Source organism: Oryx dammah, unplaced genomic scaffold, assembly GCF_014754425.2.
Source record: "Oryx dammah isolate SB20612 unplaced genomic scaffold, SCBI_Odam_1.1 HiC_scaffold_23, whole genome shotgun sequence".
Lineage (NCBI taxonomy): Eukaryota > Metazoa > Chordata > Mammalia > Artiodactyla > Bovidae > Oryx > Oryx dammah.
The window spans coordinates 99,731,309-99,754,132 of NW_024070207.1; the positions used below are offsets into that span (position 1 = coordinate 99,731,309).

The following is a 22,824-nucleotide window of genomic DNA, read 5'->3' on the forward strand; positions in this document are numbered from 1 at the left end:
AATCCTTAGCCCCAAGCACACAGTAAACACGGATAGGTTGATTACTTAAAGATATCCCACTTTTCCTATCCCAGGCCCTGGGCCAGGTCTTCCAGGCACAGGAAAAGGTTAATGCCATTTACAGACTCAGATCCAACTTGGCATAATGTAAAGGCCAATGAATAAAGGTTTTAGACAACGCGCGAAGAACACAGCAGCCGGTAAGCAAGTAAGGTTTACATCACATTTTGTGGAAGCTCTCCTTCCCATTTTAGCGCCTGCGTTCGTTCCCTGAGCAAGCCCTTCCTAGGGGGCGCGAAAATAGGCGAGCTTAGAGAATAGAAGCGCCGGTAAGCTGGCGGGGAAAGTTAGGAAATAGGGAAAACTGGGGGGTGGAGGGGAGATGACTTGCTCCAAGACTAGGTCCATCCTGAGTTTGAAAAGAGAGTACTTTCGTCACTTTTCTCCATGTTCCAAATGCCCGGGATGAGAAATTGGCAGGGCGGGAGGGGGCGTGTTACATCACTGAGAGACCCTCCCTTGGCTCCAGTGGCCACATCCCAGGAAACCTAGGAATCTACAGCTGACGCCTTCTAGAAAAGGACCCACCCCAGCTCCCTAAGAAAAGGAAACCCACGTGACGGGAGGGGGCGGGGGCGGGAAACCAGGCGACCCCGGAGCCAGCGCGGCCAGGGGCGGGGCCGGGGGCCCCACGGCTTCGAGGAATCGCCTGGCGCAGCGGTTCGGGGGCGGAGGGATCGCACTGGGCTCTGGAAGGATAGAGGACTCGCTGAGCGCGCACCAGGCACGCGGGGCCGAGAAACAGGGGATCCGCTCTGCGCGCACCGGGCACGGGCGGGGCGGACGCGAGCCTCTCGCGCGGGGAGCCGGGAGCCGGAGCCGGAGCCGGAGCCGGAGCCTGACGCCGCCTGGGTGCTGACCGCTGCCCCTCCTCGCTCGGCGCCGCCTCCCGCAGCCGGGGAGGGGCCGGGGCGGAGCGAGCGAGCCGGGCAGCGCCGGGGCGGAGCGGGAGCGGGCAGAACGCGGCGCGGGGCCGGCTGCGAGGGTCCGCGGCGGGATCGGCATCGCTGCGGCTGCCTACGACCCGGTCCCCGGCCGCCCGCCCCACAGACCCACCTTCGCGGCGCGGCGAGAAGCGCGCGGAGCTCCGAGGGAGCGAGTCCCCGCGCGCGCGGCGGCTCGGCTGCTTCCCTCCGTGGGAGGTCAGGCTCCCGGCTCTCCGGACCCGCCTGGCGTCCTCGTCTCCCGCGGGGCGGGCAGGCTGCGGCGCCCGGGGCATGGCTTCGGCGGGCAGCGGCATGGAGGAGGTGCGCGTGTCGGTGTTGACCCCGCTGAAGCTGGTCGGGCTGGTGTGCATCTTCCTGGCGCTGTGTCTGGATCTGGGGGCCGTGCTGAGCCCGGCCTGGGTCACGGCCGACCACCAGTACTACCTGTCTCTGTGGGAGTCCTGCCGGAAACCCGCCAGCTTGGACATCTGGCACTGCGAGTCCACGCTCAGCAGCGGTGAGGGCCCGGCGCGCCGCGACCCCTGTCTCCCGCCCCGGACCGCCCCGCGCCCTGCTGCCTGGACTGCTACCTTCTCTACCTCCCAGCCCCCACTCTGTGTCCCCCGACCTTAGTCCCTCCCCTTCATGCTGGCCCTTCGCGGATTCTCGGGCTCCAGCCACCTCCCCGATCCCCACCCCTCCCCTCTCGCCAGTCCGGGTCGCCGAACCTAGTGCGATGCCCCAAGCCCTCTCCTCCGTGGCCATTCCTCCGGCTCTGGAGTAACACGTATGCTATATTGTTATCATTTAAGGCGAGAACCGTGTGGTTGTGTTGAAAATGCAACGCCTTCCACACCCCCGTTAAAAAAAAAAAAAGTAAAAGCGCCCCAACTCCACCGGGATACTGTGGGCTCTCTGCCTTCCCCACTTTCTTCTCTCTAGGAGAAATTTGCCTGAGTTTACCTCTTGGTGTCCGCGTTTCTGTCTGTTGTCCTCCTCTTTATCTGGCTTGTCCCCGATGAGTTTCGGTTTGGATTTTAGTTCCTTAAATTTTTGAGGGATGTGGAAAGTTGGGAGAGGGACAGGCTTTAATTTCCTTTCCTTTTTTGGTGACACAGTCCTTGGTTAAGAGTTGCTCTTCCTTCTTTTCCACTCCAAATGCCTTCTCTGTCCTCCAGATCTTTCTCTTCTGCATGAGGTACTCACAAGATGCCTGGAAAGTTGTGGCTTACTCAGGCAGCACTGGAAGCTGCAAAGGGATGGGGTGGAGGATGGAGAAGGTAGTCCCCGGGGGAGGGGGGCAGCTTTTCTGCTTTACTCTCTCCTTGAGCCCCGGTTGCCTTCCCCTGCACTCCAGTTACGCCCTTAGCAGAAATATGCCAAAATTCGGATTTTTCCTGTAAACCGCTATTCCTTGCTAATCTTGATTCTTCAGCTGCTGGTGTCAGTGCAGAGAAAGGGGAATAAAAGAGGACCTGGCTGTGATTTTGCACACCTACACGTGCACCCCTGAGAAACTCATTAAATTCCTTCGTGACAGTTTCATGTCTTCTCTGGGACTGTTTCTAAGGCTTTACTGAAAACGTGTCAAGTTCTAGGCAAGTTAAAATGGGAAAAAAAGCCACAAAAATCAGATTTACTTTTGTCTTTCTTTTCTTGTTATAAGGGAAATTAGTTCACTTGCTTTAGTTTCTTCCATAAATTTGATTGTGTTTACAAAAGGCTTTTTTCTTTGATATTACCTCAAAATTTCCATTGAAGGATTTTGTCTTTGTTGCTTAATTCACTGTGGAGGGGACTGGTTGGCAGCGGGAGGTCAACATTTAGGTCTTTTAATTCTTTCAGGCTTGGTTGTTTACAACGAAAGATAAAATAAATCGGTAAAATGCCTTTCTTCAGTAACCAGGGGATCCAAATAAACTTTGGAGAGAATATCTTTTCTTTCTCTACTCCAGTAGAAATGGAAATTTATGTAGGAATGCCAGCTTCAGCACGTCTCCTTAGCAACGCGAATCTTTTGCCCCTTTCTCACTGTCTCCTGAAATAATAGCCCCCTTATTGCATAAAGACTTTTCAGATAGGTTAGAGAAACGAGCTTCAACTCTCATTTTCTTTTCAGGCCCATATCCTTTTCTCTCGACCAGGAATGTGGGGAATGGGGAGAAGACAGCTTGAGTTTGTTGAGCGTCTGCAGTGTTTGCTAATTTCCTTAATTGCCTCCATACCCATTTATCTCTGTTTTTTTCCTCTAAACAAGGAAAAAGGGAGACACAAGCTTAATGGAAATATAGTGATGATAGGACTCTGCAAGGTAAAAATCAGAGACTGGTACAGTTTCTGATTTTCCCCCCCTCTGAGCCCGTTATTCTATCCTCTTGCAGAAACTCATACTCCAGCATTTATTTCTTTTTTCGTTCCTGAAAATAGTTTTCATCCTAGGAAAAAAGTATACCTCAGAAGCGAGCCCGGCTGGTGAAGATGGTTTGGTTGGAGGCTATCTGAAACAAGTTCTTGACTTGCTTTATGTAGTAGCAGTTCGTTTTTCCTCCCCATCGTGGTGGGTGGGGAGGGTGCAGGAGGAAAGGAAACACAATATGGAAAATTGCTCCATCTCGCCACTTTACAAAGTCTGTTTTCTTACAGTGTTTGGTGGACTTGAAGCTTCTGTTCACCAGTATTCTGAAACAAGGGGGGAAGCTTGAAGTGAAACGAGCAGTTCTTTCCTTGCCCGTTCCAAAGGGCAGGCAGCTTTTCTCAGTCTGTTTGCTGTGTTGAATAGCAGAAAGCAGGGAGGGCAATGTCTTCTCTGAAGATTTTAAGAGATCCACTTCATTGTCTCTCGAAATGAATTGCCTCAGGAGGAACCACCAAGGACAGTTTTACTGAAGGCCCTTTACCAGCATCTTCAGGGCTTAATTAAAACCCTTTGTCTTAATTAGAATTAAAACTGCCGTGAAGAGGCAAGCTTGTAAATACAGAAGGGAAATTTCAGGAATGTTTCTACTGATGACAGTATGTCCTACTTAGGCCCAGTTTTTACAGAAACTTTCCTCTCAGCCATTATTTTTACAGGTGCGTTTTTAATTTTGGTACCAAATATGCGTCGTTTACTGCTTATAACCTGTTTTATGGTTTTAAGCAAAAGCAGAACCGTGCCTTTTTTGTCCTGGTGTATTGAAGGTTGCGTCAGCACTTCTAGTATGAACCAGTTGGTGTCGGTCAACCGTAATGCTTTTCTCTGGTGTCCCAATTCTGTTTATGGGGGACTGCCCAGGCATTCATCTTTAAGCTATAAATTTCCCAAAAAGACCAATGAGAAAATGGCTAATAGACTGGCATTCACAGTGAAAACACGAAAAGAAAAAAGAAAAAGTATGTTTGTGAGGAAGTTTAGAATAGGTAGTCCTCATATGGCTGTCGGTCACAGAATTTCTAAGGATGGTTTTCCCCACTTCTGATTTTGGCGGTCTTTTAATACATCTTAAATATTTCTTTTAAATGATAGTAATGTTTTAGACATTTGCTGAGTCACATTTAATTTAGATAACTTTTTTCTAGAATATAATTTTTATAGAGTTACACAGCCATAGCAATTACAAGAGAAATCCTTAGTACAAATAGGATTACTCAGTGTATACAGAATGCTGATACCCTAAACTTAACTTCAAAAATACTGTATAACCTCTTTGGGTGATTTTATGTTTCTTCTATAAAATTTAGAAATACATAGCTATTCATATAAATCAGATTGCTTTTTTGATGTCTGTGTTACTTATTGACTAAGCAAAATGCAAGTATATGCAGATGGCCAAATGAACACAATTTACTGAGAGTAATTTTGGAATATAACAAGTGGCAATTATCTATCTTTCTATCCACAAAATACTTGATCAGATAGTTAGTGCCTTTTTCATACAATATTGTTAACATCATCCATGTACTGTCCTAAAAATAGCTATATTTGTAACATGAGTCACTGGCAGTTTTGAAATGGCAGTGCACTGTATGCTAATAACAGGTGAATATTATTATTTTCAGTTGACAGGGGTTCTTTTAAGAGTGCTTTGTATGTAGCTCATTTTTTAAAAACTGATATAAAAATCCACTTTAAAAGGCATTATAAGAAAACCTGTCTAAACACCTGCAAATCTTAGAAAACTTGAGGTACAGTGGTTCTGAGTTCAGATGTGTATCATGTATGCATATTTTGAATCCATACTTTAATTGGGAAACTGAGTTTCCTTGGAAAAGTTCACAATATGATTTACTCCAGGGAAGGTTCAGCTTGTTGCTTGAAATGAGTTGATACTGATGTATGTTTACAAATAGCTTGGCAAGCTGGGGAGGTCATGACAGTTGTACTCTATTCTGGCTTCCTAATAGAGAACGGAACTAGAACGAAAGCGTAGACTGATGGGAAATTATTCAAAGAAGCACTTAGCATTGAAACTTTCTTGTCTAATAATCCAGAGAAAACGAAGTATAACATTTCAAGATCCTCATGGTGATTTTCTTTTAAGGTCTCCTAAGATTCTGAAGTTTCCCAGATTGACTTTTACAAAGGACATTTTAATTTGTGGGCAGATATAATTCCTCTTTTGCTCACAATCATAGAATGATTGTAATCTCCAGGGGGCCATTTAGATCAATCTTTGTCAGCTAAGGGATTTGATGAATATGTGAGAAGCCTGGCCTTTCATAAAACAGTTCAAAACCAAACCAAAACAAACAAAAGCATATTTCAAGCAATAGATTTTGCCTGCTGTCAGGAATAAATTTGAAGAATCACTTTCAAGTTTAATAGTAAGCCAGGGAACCCTGGCATACTGTAGTCCATGGGGTCACAAAGAGTCGGATACAACTTAGTGACTAAACAGCAGCCACAGCAACAATCCTTTTCACTGATATATCTAGTACTCCACCATTTCCCTAAGTGGGCTTGGTGGTGGTGGTGTTCAGTTGCTAGGTCATGTCCAACTCTTTGAGACCCTATGGACTACTGTTCCCAAATAAGTCCCTGAATTACATAACCTGAATATCACAGCAATGTTTGTATGAACTATCCTATATTATAGCATAATCCTGTAAGAGGGCAGAGAAGTGTTGTGAAGAATACACGAGGGAGGCTTTGGATTCAAACTGCCCTGAACTTGGCCACTTCCCAATCATATGACCTCATAAAACTTACTTAACATCTTCACATGGTTTGCCATGAAGATTAAACATACATACATACCTGCTCATTAGGGTTGCATTTCTTCCTTATTGTATATTCAGAGAAGCAAACCCAAAATGATATATTCTTTTTCATTAATTGAGGACTTTTTCTTCCTTAAGTGGTAAACTTTTTTTTTTTCCTCGCACTGAATGATTAAGTATGTTGTTCATCTGAAATTTAAATTTTGAAAGGTACTACCCAGCATTTAACAGTGCTCTTGGTTGATCCTAATCACAAAATTATTACCTACTATCGACCTTTTATTCAGTACTATTCCAGGCCAGACATCTCCCTTATTCCCAGTATTGAATAAATTTGAAATGTAAGTAATGCTACCCCCTATATTATTGAGAAAGTGAAAGTGAAGTGGTTCAGTCGTGTCCAACTCTTTGTGACCCCATGGACTGTGGCCTATCAGGCTCCTCCGTCCATTGAATTTTCCAGGCAAGAAGGCTAGGCATTTTTATACATTTACCAAGTTCTCAATCAGTGGTAGAAACAGGTTTTTTCCAAGAGTGTTCCAGTTATTACAGCTGGAAAACAAACCACCTCCAAAGTTAGTGGTGTCAAATAACATTTATTTAATAATGTCCATGACTTTGGTGGGTCAGGAATTAAGATAGGGTGTGATGAGGATGCCTTGTCGCTGCTCTTGGATGTCTGGAGCTGGGGCCCAGGGTGATTTGAATGGCTGGAAACTAGAACATGCAGAACTGCAGGATCCTCTTCCAAATAATTTCACAAGGTTTGACACATTGGTGGGAATGGCTGGGAGGCTGGACTCAGCTGGGACTGACCTGTCTAGCATGGTCTCGGGATAGTTGACTTCTTACAGGATGAGCAGTTTTCCTGAGAGCAAGGGTTGGAAAAGAACCAGTCTCCTGTCAGAACCAGCCTGGGAAATTAGAGGAGCCATATGTACAGCCCAGATTCCAGGCGAAGAGAACTGGGTTCTATTTCTTGATGGAGCAGTGGCAAGGTCACAGTGTAGAAAAGCATGTAGGATAGGAAATATTGTCGGGCCACATTTGCTGGTCTGACACTAGAGTCTAACTACAAATCTGCCTTCTTTATTGCCTCTGAAGAACAAAGACAACTACATAGCTCCTTTCTTTGAGAAATTTGAATCAACTATATAAATAATGTTGGGCTGGGGTGAAAGCTGCCCTCAACCAACACATGGCTTTAATGATTAGTCACCTGTATGGGATTACTCTGGATTTGGATGGAAATGAACTCAAGAACCTAACCTGCCTACAAACAGACAATGCTTTTCTCTGTCTATATATAAACACCTTAAGTCATTTTTGGTTTATAGTCTCAAAAGGATCAAACTGATTGAGAATGCATGTGTGCATGCTCAGTCATGTCCGACTCTTTGCGACCCCATGGACTGTAGCCCACCAGGCTCCTCTGTCTACTGAATTCTACAGGCAAGAAAACTGGAGTGGGTTGCCATTCCCTTCTCCAGTGGATTGCCCCCACCCAGGGATCAAACTCGTGTCTCCTGCATTGGCAGGTTGATTCTTTACCACTGAGCTACCTGTGAAGCCCCCATCTGGCTTCCTAATTTGATACTTTATGTTGCATGATAAAATTTTTGCCATTTTAGAAAGTTTTGTATGAGTCTGATGAAATGGTTTGTACATGAGCACTGCAATGTTAAAAAGTTAAAAATTCCAGACAGCAGTTAAATTTTATAGTGCTAGAAGTTATGAGACTTGCAGAGGTTTTTTGTTTGCTTGTTTTTTTTATTATTTTAATAACATGATTCTTTTGATAATTGCCCATATGTCGAATCACAGAATCATACCACATTTGGGCTAGAAAAGATTTTTTAAAATAATCTTGCCCAATTGAATTTATTGCATAGATTAAAAAAATGAGGTGAGACAAAATATTAAAGACTCAATAAAGAGATTGTACTTAGCCATAGTATTTTTGCAGGATGGCTTTTCAAAATTTCCAGTGATATTGCGGATAGCTATCTCTAGGTGTGTGAAGGATTGTTGACTACCATCGTGTATGGAAGGGCTTCCCAGGTGGCACCAGGGATGAAGAACCCTCCTGCCTACATAGGATACATAAGAGATGCGGGTTTGATCCCTGGGTCAGGAAGATCCGCTGGAGGTGGAAATGACAACCCATTCCAGTATTGTTGCCTGGAGAATCCCATGGACAGAAGAACCTGGGGGGCTACAGACCATGGGGTCGCAAAGGGTTGAACACAACTGAAGCGACTTAGCACACACAGCACATCATGTATGGAGCTTTGGATGAAGTTAAGGATTACTGTGAAATAGGTATCTACTTTTTACAAGATTATTTATCATCCAAGATTTCATTTTCCTGTGGAATTTAAAGAGTTTTCAAGTAGACTCATACATGTTTATTATCATCATGTTTATTTGTTTATTATCAGATTTTACAGTTGCTGTGGCTAGTCCTTAAAAATCAACAAAAAATTATTTTTCTTTAAATTTCTCCACGATCATCTACTTTAAAACAACTGCTTAATTTTAAGTTGAAAACAACTTCCAAAAAAGCCTTTGGAAGCCAGCCATGAAAGTTTCTTAAATTGACTATATATATGCAAATAAATTTTACTAGATCAACTTATTACTGCATTCTGGTTTTATTTTTTTTTAAAGATACACTTATTTATCAAGTGACAGATTTTTCCTTAAGCAGAATTTCATCCTCACATGTCAAAGGTCATGGACAGTTAAATCTTACCAGTCTTTTCAAAGTATTGGATCATCTGCCTTGAAAATTAGACAAGGACACCTTCTTTACCCTTTTTTGCTGCTGCTATATTTGTTTGGGATGTTTGAGACATTAGTAGACCATCAATTTTCTGTTCTATTGTAGTGTTGCTTTTGGCACCAAAGACTCTCATTAATAAAACAATAACCCCAACAAAAATGAAGCATCTATGGTTCCCAGAAAACCAGGAAAAAATATATCTACATTATTTTGTCTCTAACAGCTTATTAACTGTTGTGAGATTTTAAATGATAGTTTAATGAGCCATTTTTTCAAGATAATGTCACATATCTTGATTCTATCTTTATAAAATATATGTGTTAGGCAAAACGATGATACAAAATAGAAATTAGGACCCCCCCCAAGTCACATAGTCTCTGTGCATGAAAAAGCAAACCCACAAAAGAACTCAAATTTCCATCAAAGGATTTTTCTGTCATGTTTTAAGGTCTTTGAACCAAATGTTCATTCTCATGCATAGCACTTTGTGAATGTAACCTGTAGTCTATTCCTAGCACTAAGAGGTGACTTAAAGAGAGAAATGTCCAGGGAGGGTCTTTCCTATGTCCTCTTATGTATCCAAGGAGTTAACTTCGTTGAAACATATTCATTGATTTCCTAGCAGGGAGTGGGCTTTGTCCTGGTACAAAGTCAACCAGTCTTTCTGGTGGTGAGAGCAAGGTGATTAATGCAACAAACGGCTTCTTTTAAACAAGTTGATGAAATAATATAAATGGAAGAAGTAGTATGAAGGACAAAATAAATATAAATTCACCTTTTGCAGGGGGACAAAGAATGGCCCTCATCTAAAGAAGCTTGTTGATAGGGAACTGGTGGGAGCACTAGCTTGCCAAACTTGTTCCTCCATATTTACTAGGGGCATCTTAATACTGATCATGGGTGACTGGCTGGCTGTCTTCCATCTGCTCTTTGATTATTATTAGCTACACTAAACCCATCACAAAAGCTTTTTAGTTGCTTAGAGGCAGGTCATCCACTCTTAGTCTTGGTGTGGATTTTCTTCTCGTTTGTCCAAATAACGAAGTTATTCAAATTGTAACTTTCTTAGTTTTTTTTTTTTTTCCCAAAGAATGGAGAAGGAACAACCTTTGATGTAACAAACACATCACAAGTTTATGTACTATGATTAGTAATTACTGTTGAGAAATGCCAGTACCCATTAGTTAATATTAGTTACCATCAAATGCAGATGTAAGCTTTCTGATATAATACTTGGTAAGAAACAACAGTCATTAGCAGTAACAGTGTCTTTCTTTTTTGTCTAAATACTGAAACATACTCTAATAGTAGGGTTTTTGCTAAGCACTGTATACAATGGTTTTATTTGGGGGAAAACACCTATGGTGTTTAGATGATAAATCATATTTCCGCCAAATTCTGTGAAGCAGCTGAAGTGCCCCTTTATAAAGAAAGAAGAATGTGTGTTCAAGCATCAACACAAAACAACTCAAACGTCTTGAATGTAACTGTCACATATTGAAAATTGATAGCCTGTTTGGCACTCTTAGACCACCAGAATTACCACCAAAATGTTAGTAAAATTGACCTGTACTCTGGTCATTAGAATTGTTGTATTATATATTTTGGTGGTTACTTGGGGTCATTTATGTGTTTAAAATCAGGTTGGTACTGTACTTTTGACCCGTTTTTTTAGTCCAAAGATGGGCCTAAAGAGTAAGACTTAAATCGTATTGTTGCCAACTTGATTAACAGGAGTTTTAAAGTAGGTGCTTCTTTCTGGCATTTCACTTAACTTTCTGCAGCCCGCTGCACAGTGTCTAAACTCTGTCATTTTATGAAAGACACAGAGTTATTGGCCATAAATATTTGTTTGCACATGAAGAATGTTTTGATGTTAGCTGTTTGAGAAAAGAGATGGTCCTTTTAATTTTTGAAGTTAGAATCCAGACTCTTCTTTTGGCTGCCTTTGTATCTCATGGAACAGTGGAAAATTAATGCAATGCTGATGGATTTAGGTCAGAATGCAACTTAGCCAAGAAAACAAAGTTTAAAGTCCCTCAGTAATGGTTCTGATTTTCCATTTCATCGGCCAAATGCAGACTAAACTTTAGGGAGAACTTCTGGATAACTTGTGAGGCAGTGTCAAGATCATAGGAGAGAATACTCTTCTAGGTTGAAGACTGAATGATTTTTATTGCACTTATAGATACCATTTTGGTTAATATTCTTCTGCAGAATTCAAAGGTAAATATATAAGTGCCTGTCTGGCAAATTTGAATGTAATTATAAAAGTTATTAAAATCAATATTTTACTTTGTGATGAGAATTATAGGAATAGTGAGAATCGTGCATTAAAACATTAGAATACACTTGGGGAAGTACTACCCAGTCCAGCTGTGGGAGCTGAATTTAGAAGGGTAAAAATCTGTTTCTTCATTACTTTTTAATTATATCTAATTTGCTAAAGAAGTGACAGTTGTGTGCTCAGGGATTTACATATGTAGAACTCATCTTAGCATATAAACAATACCTACAGAATTAAATAAATTAGCCAGTGTTTGATGAGGTAAAGATTTTGAAATGAGACAGGTGGAGGAAAGCTTTAGGCACTGGTGTGGTACACTGACCTTGGCTCAAAGAGTGTGGAAAATGTATCATCATTTAGATTTTGCCTTTCCCGAAAATCGGAAGTAAATTTTGACCATGAATTCCCCAAGGGAATGTGAAGTCTCCAATTTGGCAGCTGTAATGTGGCCCATAGAATTTTCATAATGCAGTAGCAATTTCAGGCCAGTCTCATGTATTAGACTGTTAAGTAAGTCAGCACAATTCTGCAGAATACTAAAGCATTTATAGACATTGGAGGCTCTGGCACCAGCTAATAAAAATACCTTGAAAGAGGAGTTGATTCCTGAGTTGCATATTAATGTTGGACTTGATGTTATGATATAAGTGCCCAATTTTTATTCTCTTACTACAAGGGAAATTATAACATTGTATGTGTATTATATATATATATTTATTTATTTATTATTTTTTCCTTTTCCTTTTTTTATTTTTTTTCTGTTAGAGAAAGCTCTCATAGGGAAGTGCATACTTACCTTAAGCCTTGGCTTTTGTAGGTGCAGTGCCAGTGCCTCCAGTGTGTCACTGTGTCAGTTTTGCCAAAATACTCTTAGGTGGAAGGACAACCTGAAATGGCAGCCTCATTTCAGGTTGTATTTCCATTTCCAAAACATCCCTTCCAGCCTGTTTGAGACCTACCAGTTTATGGACCAAGGCTGTACATTATTTCCTCAAAACCGATTATCACTTATTCTCTCAGGTCTTAGAAACCAGACTCAGATTTCAAATCAGCTGGCCTGACATTGAACAATGACCAATTTTAATTGAACAGAGCACTGCAGTTTGTGAAACAGCATTATGGCCACTGATGTTCTGCAGAGCTGGTTTATGTTCACTGCTCCACTACAGTATCAGTTTATCATTTATAGAAATGTATAAAACTAATGCAGAGTAATAAATCTCTAAGGACTCTTAACACTTCATCTGATTAAATACTGTGGGGGCTATAAAATTGGGGAACTAAGATTGATACAGAAATCAACCAATTACGAGAACTTAAAATAGATGATTTTTTTGAAGAAATGGAGCTAAAAATTGAGAATTTTATGATATTTTGATTTGTAGATACTGAATGTGGGATAGCAAGTATTTGTGGCACACAAACCTTCTCATGGAAAAAGCAATTCGCATAGAGATTTTTGGTCATTTATTATGCTATTAATGTAAAATTGCCCAGTCCTATAGTATATAACAAAACATTTTATATGTATATATCCTTATTAAATCTACATTTGCTAGGTAAGTAAGTATATATCTTTGTAAACAGGAATCCCAGCCTATTAATTAATGGCCATTAGTAGTTATCTGTAAAAGTATTTTGACTTGTTTTAGTCCCCATTTCCTAGTTTGTTCAGTAAGAAAGAGGAAAGTGGTATCAGACCAATTTACATAGTCCTGACTTTATCTATGAGGCAGGTCCTAATATTTGGACAATGGATTCTGTTGCTATTTGCTGAAAGCGACACTAGTGCTAAACCTTGAAAACTGCCCTGAGCCTGCTTAACTATGGTAGCCATATCAAACCACTTTTTCAACCTATTGATTGATACTCAGCTGGTCAGTGAGTTAAAGCTTTGGTCCTGGGCAACCTGCCTGAGTGATTCATTCCGAATGGTTATAGTGACAACAATCCCCAAACTTGGCACTGTCCACCAGGGATACAACCTCAATACTGCAGTCTCAGCCTCAGCTTCTGGCCAGGACAGTGGCAGACATATGTGGCCCAATTCTAGTCTAGTCTCTCTCGGAAAATAAAAATGACTTTTCTGCCTGAGCCAGTATAACTATGATTGTGGCCCAAAGGGAAGGGTAGCAATATCACAAGAGTGGAGATGCTGGTGATTGGTGCTCTTTTTTCACTATGTCTGACTGAAGTGACTTTCTCATTAGCTACAGCCTCAATACTCGAAGTAAATAGAGGACATATAGAAAAAAATCAGAACTGGTTGTATTCATCTGCTTTTTAAAACTGTTTCCTGTGCTGTAAGAGGTTCTCTTCCTAATTAGGTTCTAGTCCCTTTTAATACTTCTTATTCTCCTCGTAGCTTCTCTTGCACTTTATTGGCTTTCCATATGAAATAAAGTATTACTGTGTTAAGGAAATTGAACATTATGTGAGATTAGGATTATTTTGCAGTTATCTGTTGCTATGCAGGATAAGCACCACTTTGTACTCCTGTACTAGTCCGTTTATCAGATTGACTTCATTTTGAAATTATTATGTCTGAGAGGCCTAGAAGAAAGTTTAGCATTTTAAAATGATACACAGGCATAGACAAGAGGTCAGTAAACTATAGTCTGAGGGTCAGAACCAGCCTCCCACTTGTTTTTGTAGATACAGTTTTCTTGGCACAACCATGCTCATTTATTTACATACTGTCTTGGGCTGCTTTCACACAGTGTGGTAGAGTTGAGTAGTTATAACAGAGGCCATGACCTGCAAAGCCGAAAATATTTAATATCTGGTCCTTTATAGGGGAAAGTTGGCCAGTTTTTTTCCTTAGTCTTGTTTTTTACAAAATGCAAATAAATAACATTTTAACTATTTGAGGATATTTAAAGTAGAGAAAAGTGATCAAAATTCCTGTTTTTATTTTGGATTGAAAATTAGAAATAGTCAAATGTATGGCAATTTATGCCTTTGGGGCTATTTGAAAGAGCTTATCAGAAAAAGGCAATCTGTTGTGCTTATATTTTTAAGATATTTTTAAAGTGAATGAATATTTAGTTGTATCTTGATTTAAACAAAATAGATACTTTCAAAATTCTTATTTATTTAAAATAAATTGGAGAAAGTTACTAAAAGCAATAATCATTTTATGAAAATAATATTCCAGCAAGAAAATTGGCTCTTAAAGTCTCCAGGGATTTGATTGATGTCTGGGTAGATTGATGTTATTATTTTCTTTGTACCTCAAACTCTTGGATAATCGTGAAAATTTGATTTATTATTCGGAAATTTCAACTTTCAACTTTTCAGAAGGAATTCTCTTATGTTAAATTACAATAAAATAATGCTATGAATAAACTTTTTCAAAGAAATTTAGAGACTTCCAAATGTAAGAACTATTATTATTGGTTTTTTTTAATTCAAAGCTACATGATGCTTTTATGGAACAATAGCAACAACAACAAAAAACCCCCATAGTATGGCTATCCTTTTAAACTTTAATTGAAATGCTTTTGTTTGAAGTTATATTGCTTTGTTACAAATAGATGGCATAAAAAATGCTCTGCACTTTCTGGTGATTCATCTTTATATTTTAAGGAGTGTGGATTTGTTCTATTTTCCCCTTGTTTGTTTGTTTCTTGAACACTGCAAATTCTAGTTCACTGCCAGCTATATATCCAGAATTTATTAGGAGGAGAGGATATGAAGAGGATGCTTGAGGCAGGGTTATGTAAGTGTAAATAAAATAAGTAAATCTTAGGGCATTGTAGGTTTCTCTACTTACCCCTTATCCTGCAGTGGCAAAGGGTGCACTTTGTAAGCTTTCTGGAGGGATAATTTCAAAGTGCAGCATCAAAATATCATGAGTTCTTGACTTTAGATAGACTGTATTGCAATTTAACCATGGATTAAAGTCTATTTTTCTTTTTTGCACATACATTAAGGTGAGGGTCAGAAGAGGAACTTCCAAACAAATCCCACGGAAGAATGTTCACCGTATCATTTTCTATGATGCTTCCTAAGCTGAGTGGTGCTTTTATATATTCACTCTACTTCTTAGAGAACATTCTACCCTTGTAAAATGGAAAATGGGCCAGTTTTCTGTCATACTCATTCTAAATCTCTATTTTATAAGAAGTGACAAATACATTTCAGCGAGGTTTATGTTTCATTCAGGGCATGGTAGACTCTTAAGTATCTGTGTACAGAGGCCTGCATGTAGTAAGTGGTCAGTACATGCTTACTGTTAATATGTGTGAATGAAGAGAGGAACCAGGGAGCCGTTTAGAGTCCATTCTGGCACCTTGGGAATACTTATTTTCAGAAACCATCCCTATGGTGGTAAATATAACAGTAAGATTAGAATGAAAGGAAATAGAGGAGGAAAAAACAAACAACACATCTTCCTGATGCTAATTTGCTGGGGGAGTTGTTTTCATGAGGGAGGAAAGGCAAATAAAAAGTTGGGAGGTGGGGGTTTAGTGCAAAGGAAGGATTTCTAAAAGAACAGCAAAAAAAAAAAAAAAAAGTACTACAACCACTGCAACAACATGGATGAGAATCAGAGACATAAAAGGCAGACACAAAATAAATATCATGGAGTTAAAAGCCAGACATAAAAGAGTTGATAGCATTTACATAAAGTTTAAGAACAATCAAATTGAATACACAAATAATGTTGGTTTGTCGCCCAGGTGGGAGGGTGATTATTGACTGTGGAGGAACACAAAAGAACCTTCTGGGTGGTAAAAATGTTTTATGTCTTAATCTGGATGGTGTTTACATGAGTGTATACATAAAATTCATCAAGTTCCCTACTTAGTGATTTGTGCATGCTATAGCTCAATAGGAAATTTAATAATAATGAAAATAGGTTGTAGAAGGGGTATCAAATTTAATTTGAATACTTAGTAGAATCCTTGGAAGAAAAGCATGGCAAACCCATGGTCTAAAAACTGCTTAGCTTAACATAGGAGACTTCTGAATAAGGACATTTATAGTAATTTTTGTTGCAAAACATTTCAAATCCCAAAGGATGTTTGGTATGCAGTAAAATTGCATCTATTTAGCTGTAGCAAGGTGACTGCTGCTGAGCATAGTTTACTCCTTTAAAAAAGCAATGCTTTTCTTTTTTTCTTTGCAGACTGGCAGATTGCTACTCTGGCTTTACTCTTGGGTGGTGCTGCCATCATTCTCATTGCATTCCTGGTGGGTTTGATTTCCATCTGCGTGGGATCTCGAAGGCGCTTCTATAGACCTGTTGCTGTCATGCTTTTTGCAGCAGGTAAATATATTCATTACTTTCAAACCAGTATTAAAGTTTCATGAACCTTTCTACCATCTTCCTCTCTCATGAAGAAGCAATATGTGGTTGCTATATTTACCTACAGGTTGAGAGGCATTTGTTATATTTTACGGTAAATTGGCTAAAGCTTATCATAGTGTCAGTTTTCAGTGTATTAAAGCATTTCACATAACACAGTGGCAATTTCTAAAATTCTAACTAAAACGTGAATAAATAGTGTCTCTTGCTAGGGCTCTTGCTTTAGGAATTGCAGCAGGTGTATTTACCAATAGTCTTTCTTCACATCTAACATTTTATGCTTCCTTTTACTACCCCCATTGATGATCTTAAGGCAGTGTTATCTTTTTTTTTCCTGACATAAAGCTGCAAAAGAGAAATCCAATATGTGTCCCCTTAAAGGTACACATCTGTTCTGAAATAAACACAGTTATACTGAAAAATTATGATGTATAACATGAACCATCAGGCAATTGAGTTGTGTGAGGTCAATGGCATATTCATTTAGCAACCATCTTTCTATGAAGCACAGCTTGGATCAACCGAGGTAAAATGAAAGTTTTACTAAAAGTCAGGGGGCTGTTTAGAAAAGGGGCTTATAAGGCTAAAAGCGCAGCACATTATTTGATATGGGTTCAATTTTCATTTATAAGAATCTCCTTAAATATTCTTAAAAATGACTCCAGCTGAAATATTCTTGTGGTACCTTCAATTTACCCTATCAGTCATAGCTTATTTGAAGACTGCAAAATAAGCCTCTGTGACTCTCAATAATGAAGACACTGACAGAACCATCTAGCCTGTTAGATGGATTTTTTAAAGCTGTTTAAAGATGAGATAGCTGAAATTTCTCAGGATTTGAAGGGTCATTGGATCTAAAAGTATAAAATCAGAAGTGTTCTGCTGCCCCCTGCTGTTTGTGTTCATCTTCTTATACCCATGAGGACTTGTCAAAATGCAAAGGGCATAAAAAACAAACCTCCACAGGACTGAAAGAATGTAAAAAAAGATCTAGTTAAAATCTCTTAAGTGACTTGCTCAAAATCACATAGTAGTTATTGGTGGACCTGGGGCTAGGAGGTTACTGAATCTTAAACTGGTGGTTCATTCACTACTGAAGCCCTCATTCATTCATTCACTGTTTATTTGGTGCCTGTTATGGACTGTTCATTGTATTGTGACACCTATAAAACTGGCTAAATAGCATGGCAGATACTGTCTAATAGAGTAGAAAACACTATTACAAAAAATATTTTGAATTCTTAGGCAGATACCACGATATCATTATTTTGTTGATCTCATGTGTAATAAAGTTCTCTATTGTGGACACCATGAAGATTCTCCTAAAGATTCTACCTCTCTTCTCCACTTTATTTCTCAGTTCATGGATTTACCAAGACTCTTTTCCTATTATTAGAATGAAATAAAGTAGATATTTTAATTGTAGTATAGGTTTATCTTTGCAGCTAGGATTTATTAACATAGTGATTAGAGAGTCGATCATAATAGAATTATTTGATAAATTGTTCTGAAATATGATTCTTTAAAATGAATTATGTTTGAACAATTTTTAGAATACTCATATGTTTCTGATTTATGAAGATTTTAGAGGCATGGTAGGCATTCTCTTGTAAATATCCAGTATTATTGTGTTACTTAGTTATCATCCCATTTAGCCTTTAACTTACCCCATAATGGCATATGCAGAAACTATAAAGAAGTCTGTTGTTTAATGTGCCTATTATAAACATTCTTACAGAAATAACTAGAAGTTCCAATTTTTTCCTCAGAAGTTCTATATTTTTTTTTTCCACTTATAGCAAAATTTATGAAAATGTGAAAGTTAAGTACTGGTTGTAGCAGAAAACATTGTAAATGAATATAAGGTAAAGGTAATGGATTTGGTCAAAAAGTTTTTGCTTTAGCTCTCGCTGCCACAAATATTAGTAAATTATAAAATAGTAAGACAAAGTCCTACAGCAGTATTCATATGTTATTCTACCTGCTGAGACCTAAAATGATCATTATACTGCTACATTTTGAAAATGTACATGTGCTGAAATTTAATTTTACTCATTCTCTTTTGAGACTGTGCTTATAGAAGCTTTCTTTGAAATACCCATTAGTTTAGTGTTCGCTTTGCATATAAGCAAGGTAAAACTTACTGTTTATTTGAAACATGTAATGGAAAGGTTTCTCTTTCCCATCTGCAAAAGCTATGAGAGTTGCCTAATAGCTGATTTCTGGAAAAGATATTTATTACACATAATAATGCATTTATGATTTGGGTGTTAAGATTAACAAAGTTGGAAAATCTGCCTATTTGAAACAATGCTAGCTAAAATCACAGTTGTTTATCTTGCTTGCTTCTTATGAAGCATACTTAACTCTAGTGGTTGGCTTGTCTCACCAGTTTAGTGATTCTTTGTAAACGTGTATTTGGGGCTATTTTCCCTTTTTACTCATTGTGGTCTACTTGAAAATGGTTTGTGTTTCTCTGCTTTTCTTACAACGTTTTCTTCTGCAAATAATATTAAGCCTTATCTTGGTATTCACACACATAGGGAATGATATTTACCTCAACAAAGAAGGAATTCTTTTTTTTTTTTTTTTGCTTCTGCTAAGACATGCAGTACATAAAGTCAAAACAGACATAGCACTACCACTTGGAAACCTCTCTACACAGAGCTGTATCATGAATTCAGTACCATGCAGTGCCTGGTACTCTGGGGCACTCAGTAAATAGTTGAATGAATGATGGAAAAAATCATTGAGGTGTGTGGCTTATAATCTGATAGGAAAAGACAGGCATGAAAACAACTAGCTAACTGTAAATCAGTTTTTCTTAATCCATTGCTCTCTTGGGAATTTATGAAGCAGCAAGATTCTTGTGACCACAGATTTAAGACCAAGACAGCTCAGAAAAGTAATAGTTTGGAAATTATTTTTCATATATTCATTTTTCATTCATTTAACAAATATATGATGGGTGCCTATCGTATGCAACTACACTATCCTGGCCTTAGATAATATACTCTTAAAGGTTTTTACTAAAGCTGGTGATTAAGTCTTATAAACACAGGGAAACAAATTGTAAAGGTTTTTGATCTTCTCTTTTTCTCTGAGGTCCTTGGTTTAGGGTGGGCTTGTACCTGCTTGAATAATGGCTAGAAGAGCTAAGAGCTAGTCATTGCTGCAGCCCATCTAAATCATCTGTGTTCTACAACTCTTCCACTTTTTGGTCCTACAAATTTAGAGTTCAGAATAATATCTTATTTATAATAATAATGTTGATAATGGTAATAATTAACTGGGCACCTACCTGCTAGACCCATGGCACATTCCTGTCTCTGCTATAACAGTCTTACTGCTGCTGCTGCTGCTAAGTCGCTTCAGTCGTGTCTGACTCTGTGCGACCCCAGAGACGGCAGCCCACCAGGCTCCCCCGTCCCTGGGATTCTCCAGGCAAGAACACTGGAGTGGGTTGTCATTTCCTTCTCCAATGCATAAAAGTGAAAAGTGAAAGTGAAGTCGCTCAGTCGTGTCTGACTCTTAGCGACCCCATGGACTGCAGCCTACCAGGCTCCTCTGCCCATGGGATTTTCCAGGCAAGAGTACTGGAGTGGGGTGTCTTCTCCCATAACAGTCTTAAGATTAGGTATTTATTTTCTCCATATTATCAGTGGAAAAGCAGGATCAAAAGGGTTAAGTAATTCTCTGGAGTTGTCCAACTAGTAAGTCACAGAGCCAGGGTTTCAATTCAGGGTATCACTCTGATTTGAGAGCCCAAGTGAAGTTTCACAAGTCATCTGTTTTGGGGTATGTGTAACACGTAGAAAAACAAGAGCTGAATCAGCCTTGAATTTTTCAATTCAGCTGTCAACTGTGTACTGTGGTTAGAGTCCATCTTATAACTCAAGTTATTTCATCTTCTTGGGAGTAATATCTGAAGGACAGCAGCAACTGTCATAAAGTGTTCTAAAGATCACAGACTAATCAGTACAGCATGACTGAACCCTGGTACATCATGAAAACTGCACATGTCCAGTACAGTTGACTTATAGCATGTTTATTTTTTGTGTAATTGACAGTGACAGATAATGCATAATGAGATTCTGATACCTGACGTCTAGTTCTCACTAAAAACTTAGTGAAATTAGAAGGGTTGCCTTTTTCTGGCCCCCTTTTTATTGTCTGGTTTTGTGAATCTTCTTAGGCCCTGCCCCACTGGGAGTTAGAATGTGTTTCCTTCCCCGTACCTCCCGCCGCCCCCCCCCCCACCGCCATGGCCTTTAAGACAAGTTGCAGAAAATTGGGAGTCGTTCATAATCCAGATTTTAAATAACAGAATCCCCACTAACTGTATTGTTAAGGATGTTTCCTTTCTTTTTTTGATGCAGAAAGCCTCCTGTAGATGATTGTTTATGCAGGATGGGGATATTTTGGGGGGGAGGGGGATCCTGCACCTGCTTTCCATCTCTGACTAAAGGCTTGTGTTTTGCAGCCTTTCATGCTATCCTATCAGGAGCAGTGAGATGGCTGGAGGTATCTTAAGTCTAGATTTTGACAGACAGATCAGTGTCCAGCTTATATTTCAAACTAAAAAGGAGTTCTTCCATTCACAGATCTTTATCCACATCAAACTACCCTTTTGTTAGAACAATTTACAGTATCACCACCAATAATTCATTTTATATGTACTGCTTACCTTGAAGTAGTAGCAGAGTAAATTAAAAGGGAAGGAAACTGATAGCTTCTTGTTAACCTTTCCTGTGTAAATGCTTTTTATTTTTCAAATGATTGTTTCCCTTATGCAAATTTGATAGAAGACTTGGCTGGATAGTCCAATCAATTCTGCATTTAAATTATGTTCTAAATCTGTAGCTTTTTTTTTTTTTTAATACACCACCATTACTGCCTTAGTTGAGAGAATATCTCTTCCTCAAGTGGAACATCTCAGTTCCCAAATTTGAATCTCCCTCTAATTTGTTTTATTTTTCTGTTTACTTAAAACTGTTTATGTGAGTCCTTCCTTTCCTTTTCCTAGAATCCAGTTGCTCAGTTTTTCTTTTATAGTCTTTCTTTCCCTGACCTTTTCCACTGACATTACCTAATCATCACTTTGCACAGGTATCCATGCCCAGACTCACCTCCTAGGGGCCTGTTCTTCTCCAGTTTCCTCCCCATTTAGTCTGTCTTGCACACAAACACATGAGGTATAATTCTGAAATACAAATCTGGTCTTATCATTTGCTCTTTTGCACTTAACATGAGTCAAGTGCAAGTACTTAATCTGGGAGGTAAAAGAGCAGGTATGAAAAATGAGATAGGGAAGAGAAGGCAGCCAATAAACAGTACATTATCAAACCAGTTGTCACTGTAAGCACATGGAGCTTCATCTTCCTGGAAAAATTCTGGAAACCAGTGCAGAACATGCCCTTCAGAGTTACCTCACTGGAAGGACTAGGGAATTGGAATATTTATAAACCAAATTTTGATAGTCATTGGTAAGGGGTGTTGATGATGATGATGATGGGGCAACAGTAGTGTTAATTTCCCAGAACACTGTGTCTGCCCCACAGTCAGACAAAGTAGGTTTAGTGGCCAGAGGAAAAGTTGGGCAAAGAAGTGTAGGTGCTGACAATTGGAAGTCAGGCTGACATGTAGCAGAATGATGAGAATGAGAGGATATGGATAGGGTACCAACAGCATCTATAGTTCAAATAACCTCTGAGATGTCTCCCTATAGAAACCAGTCTTATTATTTTTTATGACACACTAAGCCTTTTATAGTCTAAACCAAACACCTCCATGTGACTGTACCCTTCATTCTATCCATGTGAATTTTCTATAGGCACACCCTCTTATATCTAAGCTTTATGGCAAGCTGTCTTTTCTTCCTAGAGGTCTTTCCATCTTTCTCTTCAAGAACAAGTTCAAATAGTGCTTTGTCTCTGAAGTCCTCCCTTCTTTCTCCAGGCAGAAGTGGTACTTGGAGTATCATTAGAGCTCAATAAACGTGATGAATGGATTATAAGTGAACATGCCTCTACTACTACTGTTGAACGCATTTGTTTGTATCTGTGTGTCTGTATCCACGATAGGGTATGAAATATCAAAGGACATGGGCCATGTCTTATCTGTCTTATCCCTTTCACCTAGAATACAGTGGGCGTCCAATAAATATTTGTTGAAATATTGAAATATCCCCATGTTAGAGAACATTGACTGTTTCAATATTGAGTGTTTTGAATATTGCAGTATAGAAAACATT

The 22,824-nt window shown here is 39.3% G+C and overlaps 1 protein-coding gene across 1 annotated transcript in view; it reads left to right on the forward strand.

Annotated features, from left to right (window-relative positions):
- Positions 1 to 1,019: 1,019 nt before the first annotated feature.
- TMEM47 (transmembrane protein 47) overlaps positions 1,020 to 22,824 on the forward strand; it is a 29,562-nt gene continuing 7,757 nt past the window's right edge. Inside the window, exons 1-2 of the mRNA XM_040266329.1 lie at positions 1,020 to 1,503; positions 16,392 to 16,532. Coding sequence (XP_040122263.1) covers positions 1,278 to 1,503; positions 16,392 to 16,532 — 367 coding nt within the window. The 5' untranslated portion in view covers positions 1,020 to 1,277. The remainder of the gene's footprint in view (positions 1,504 to 16,391; positions 16,533 to 22,824) is intronic.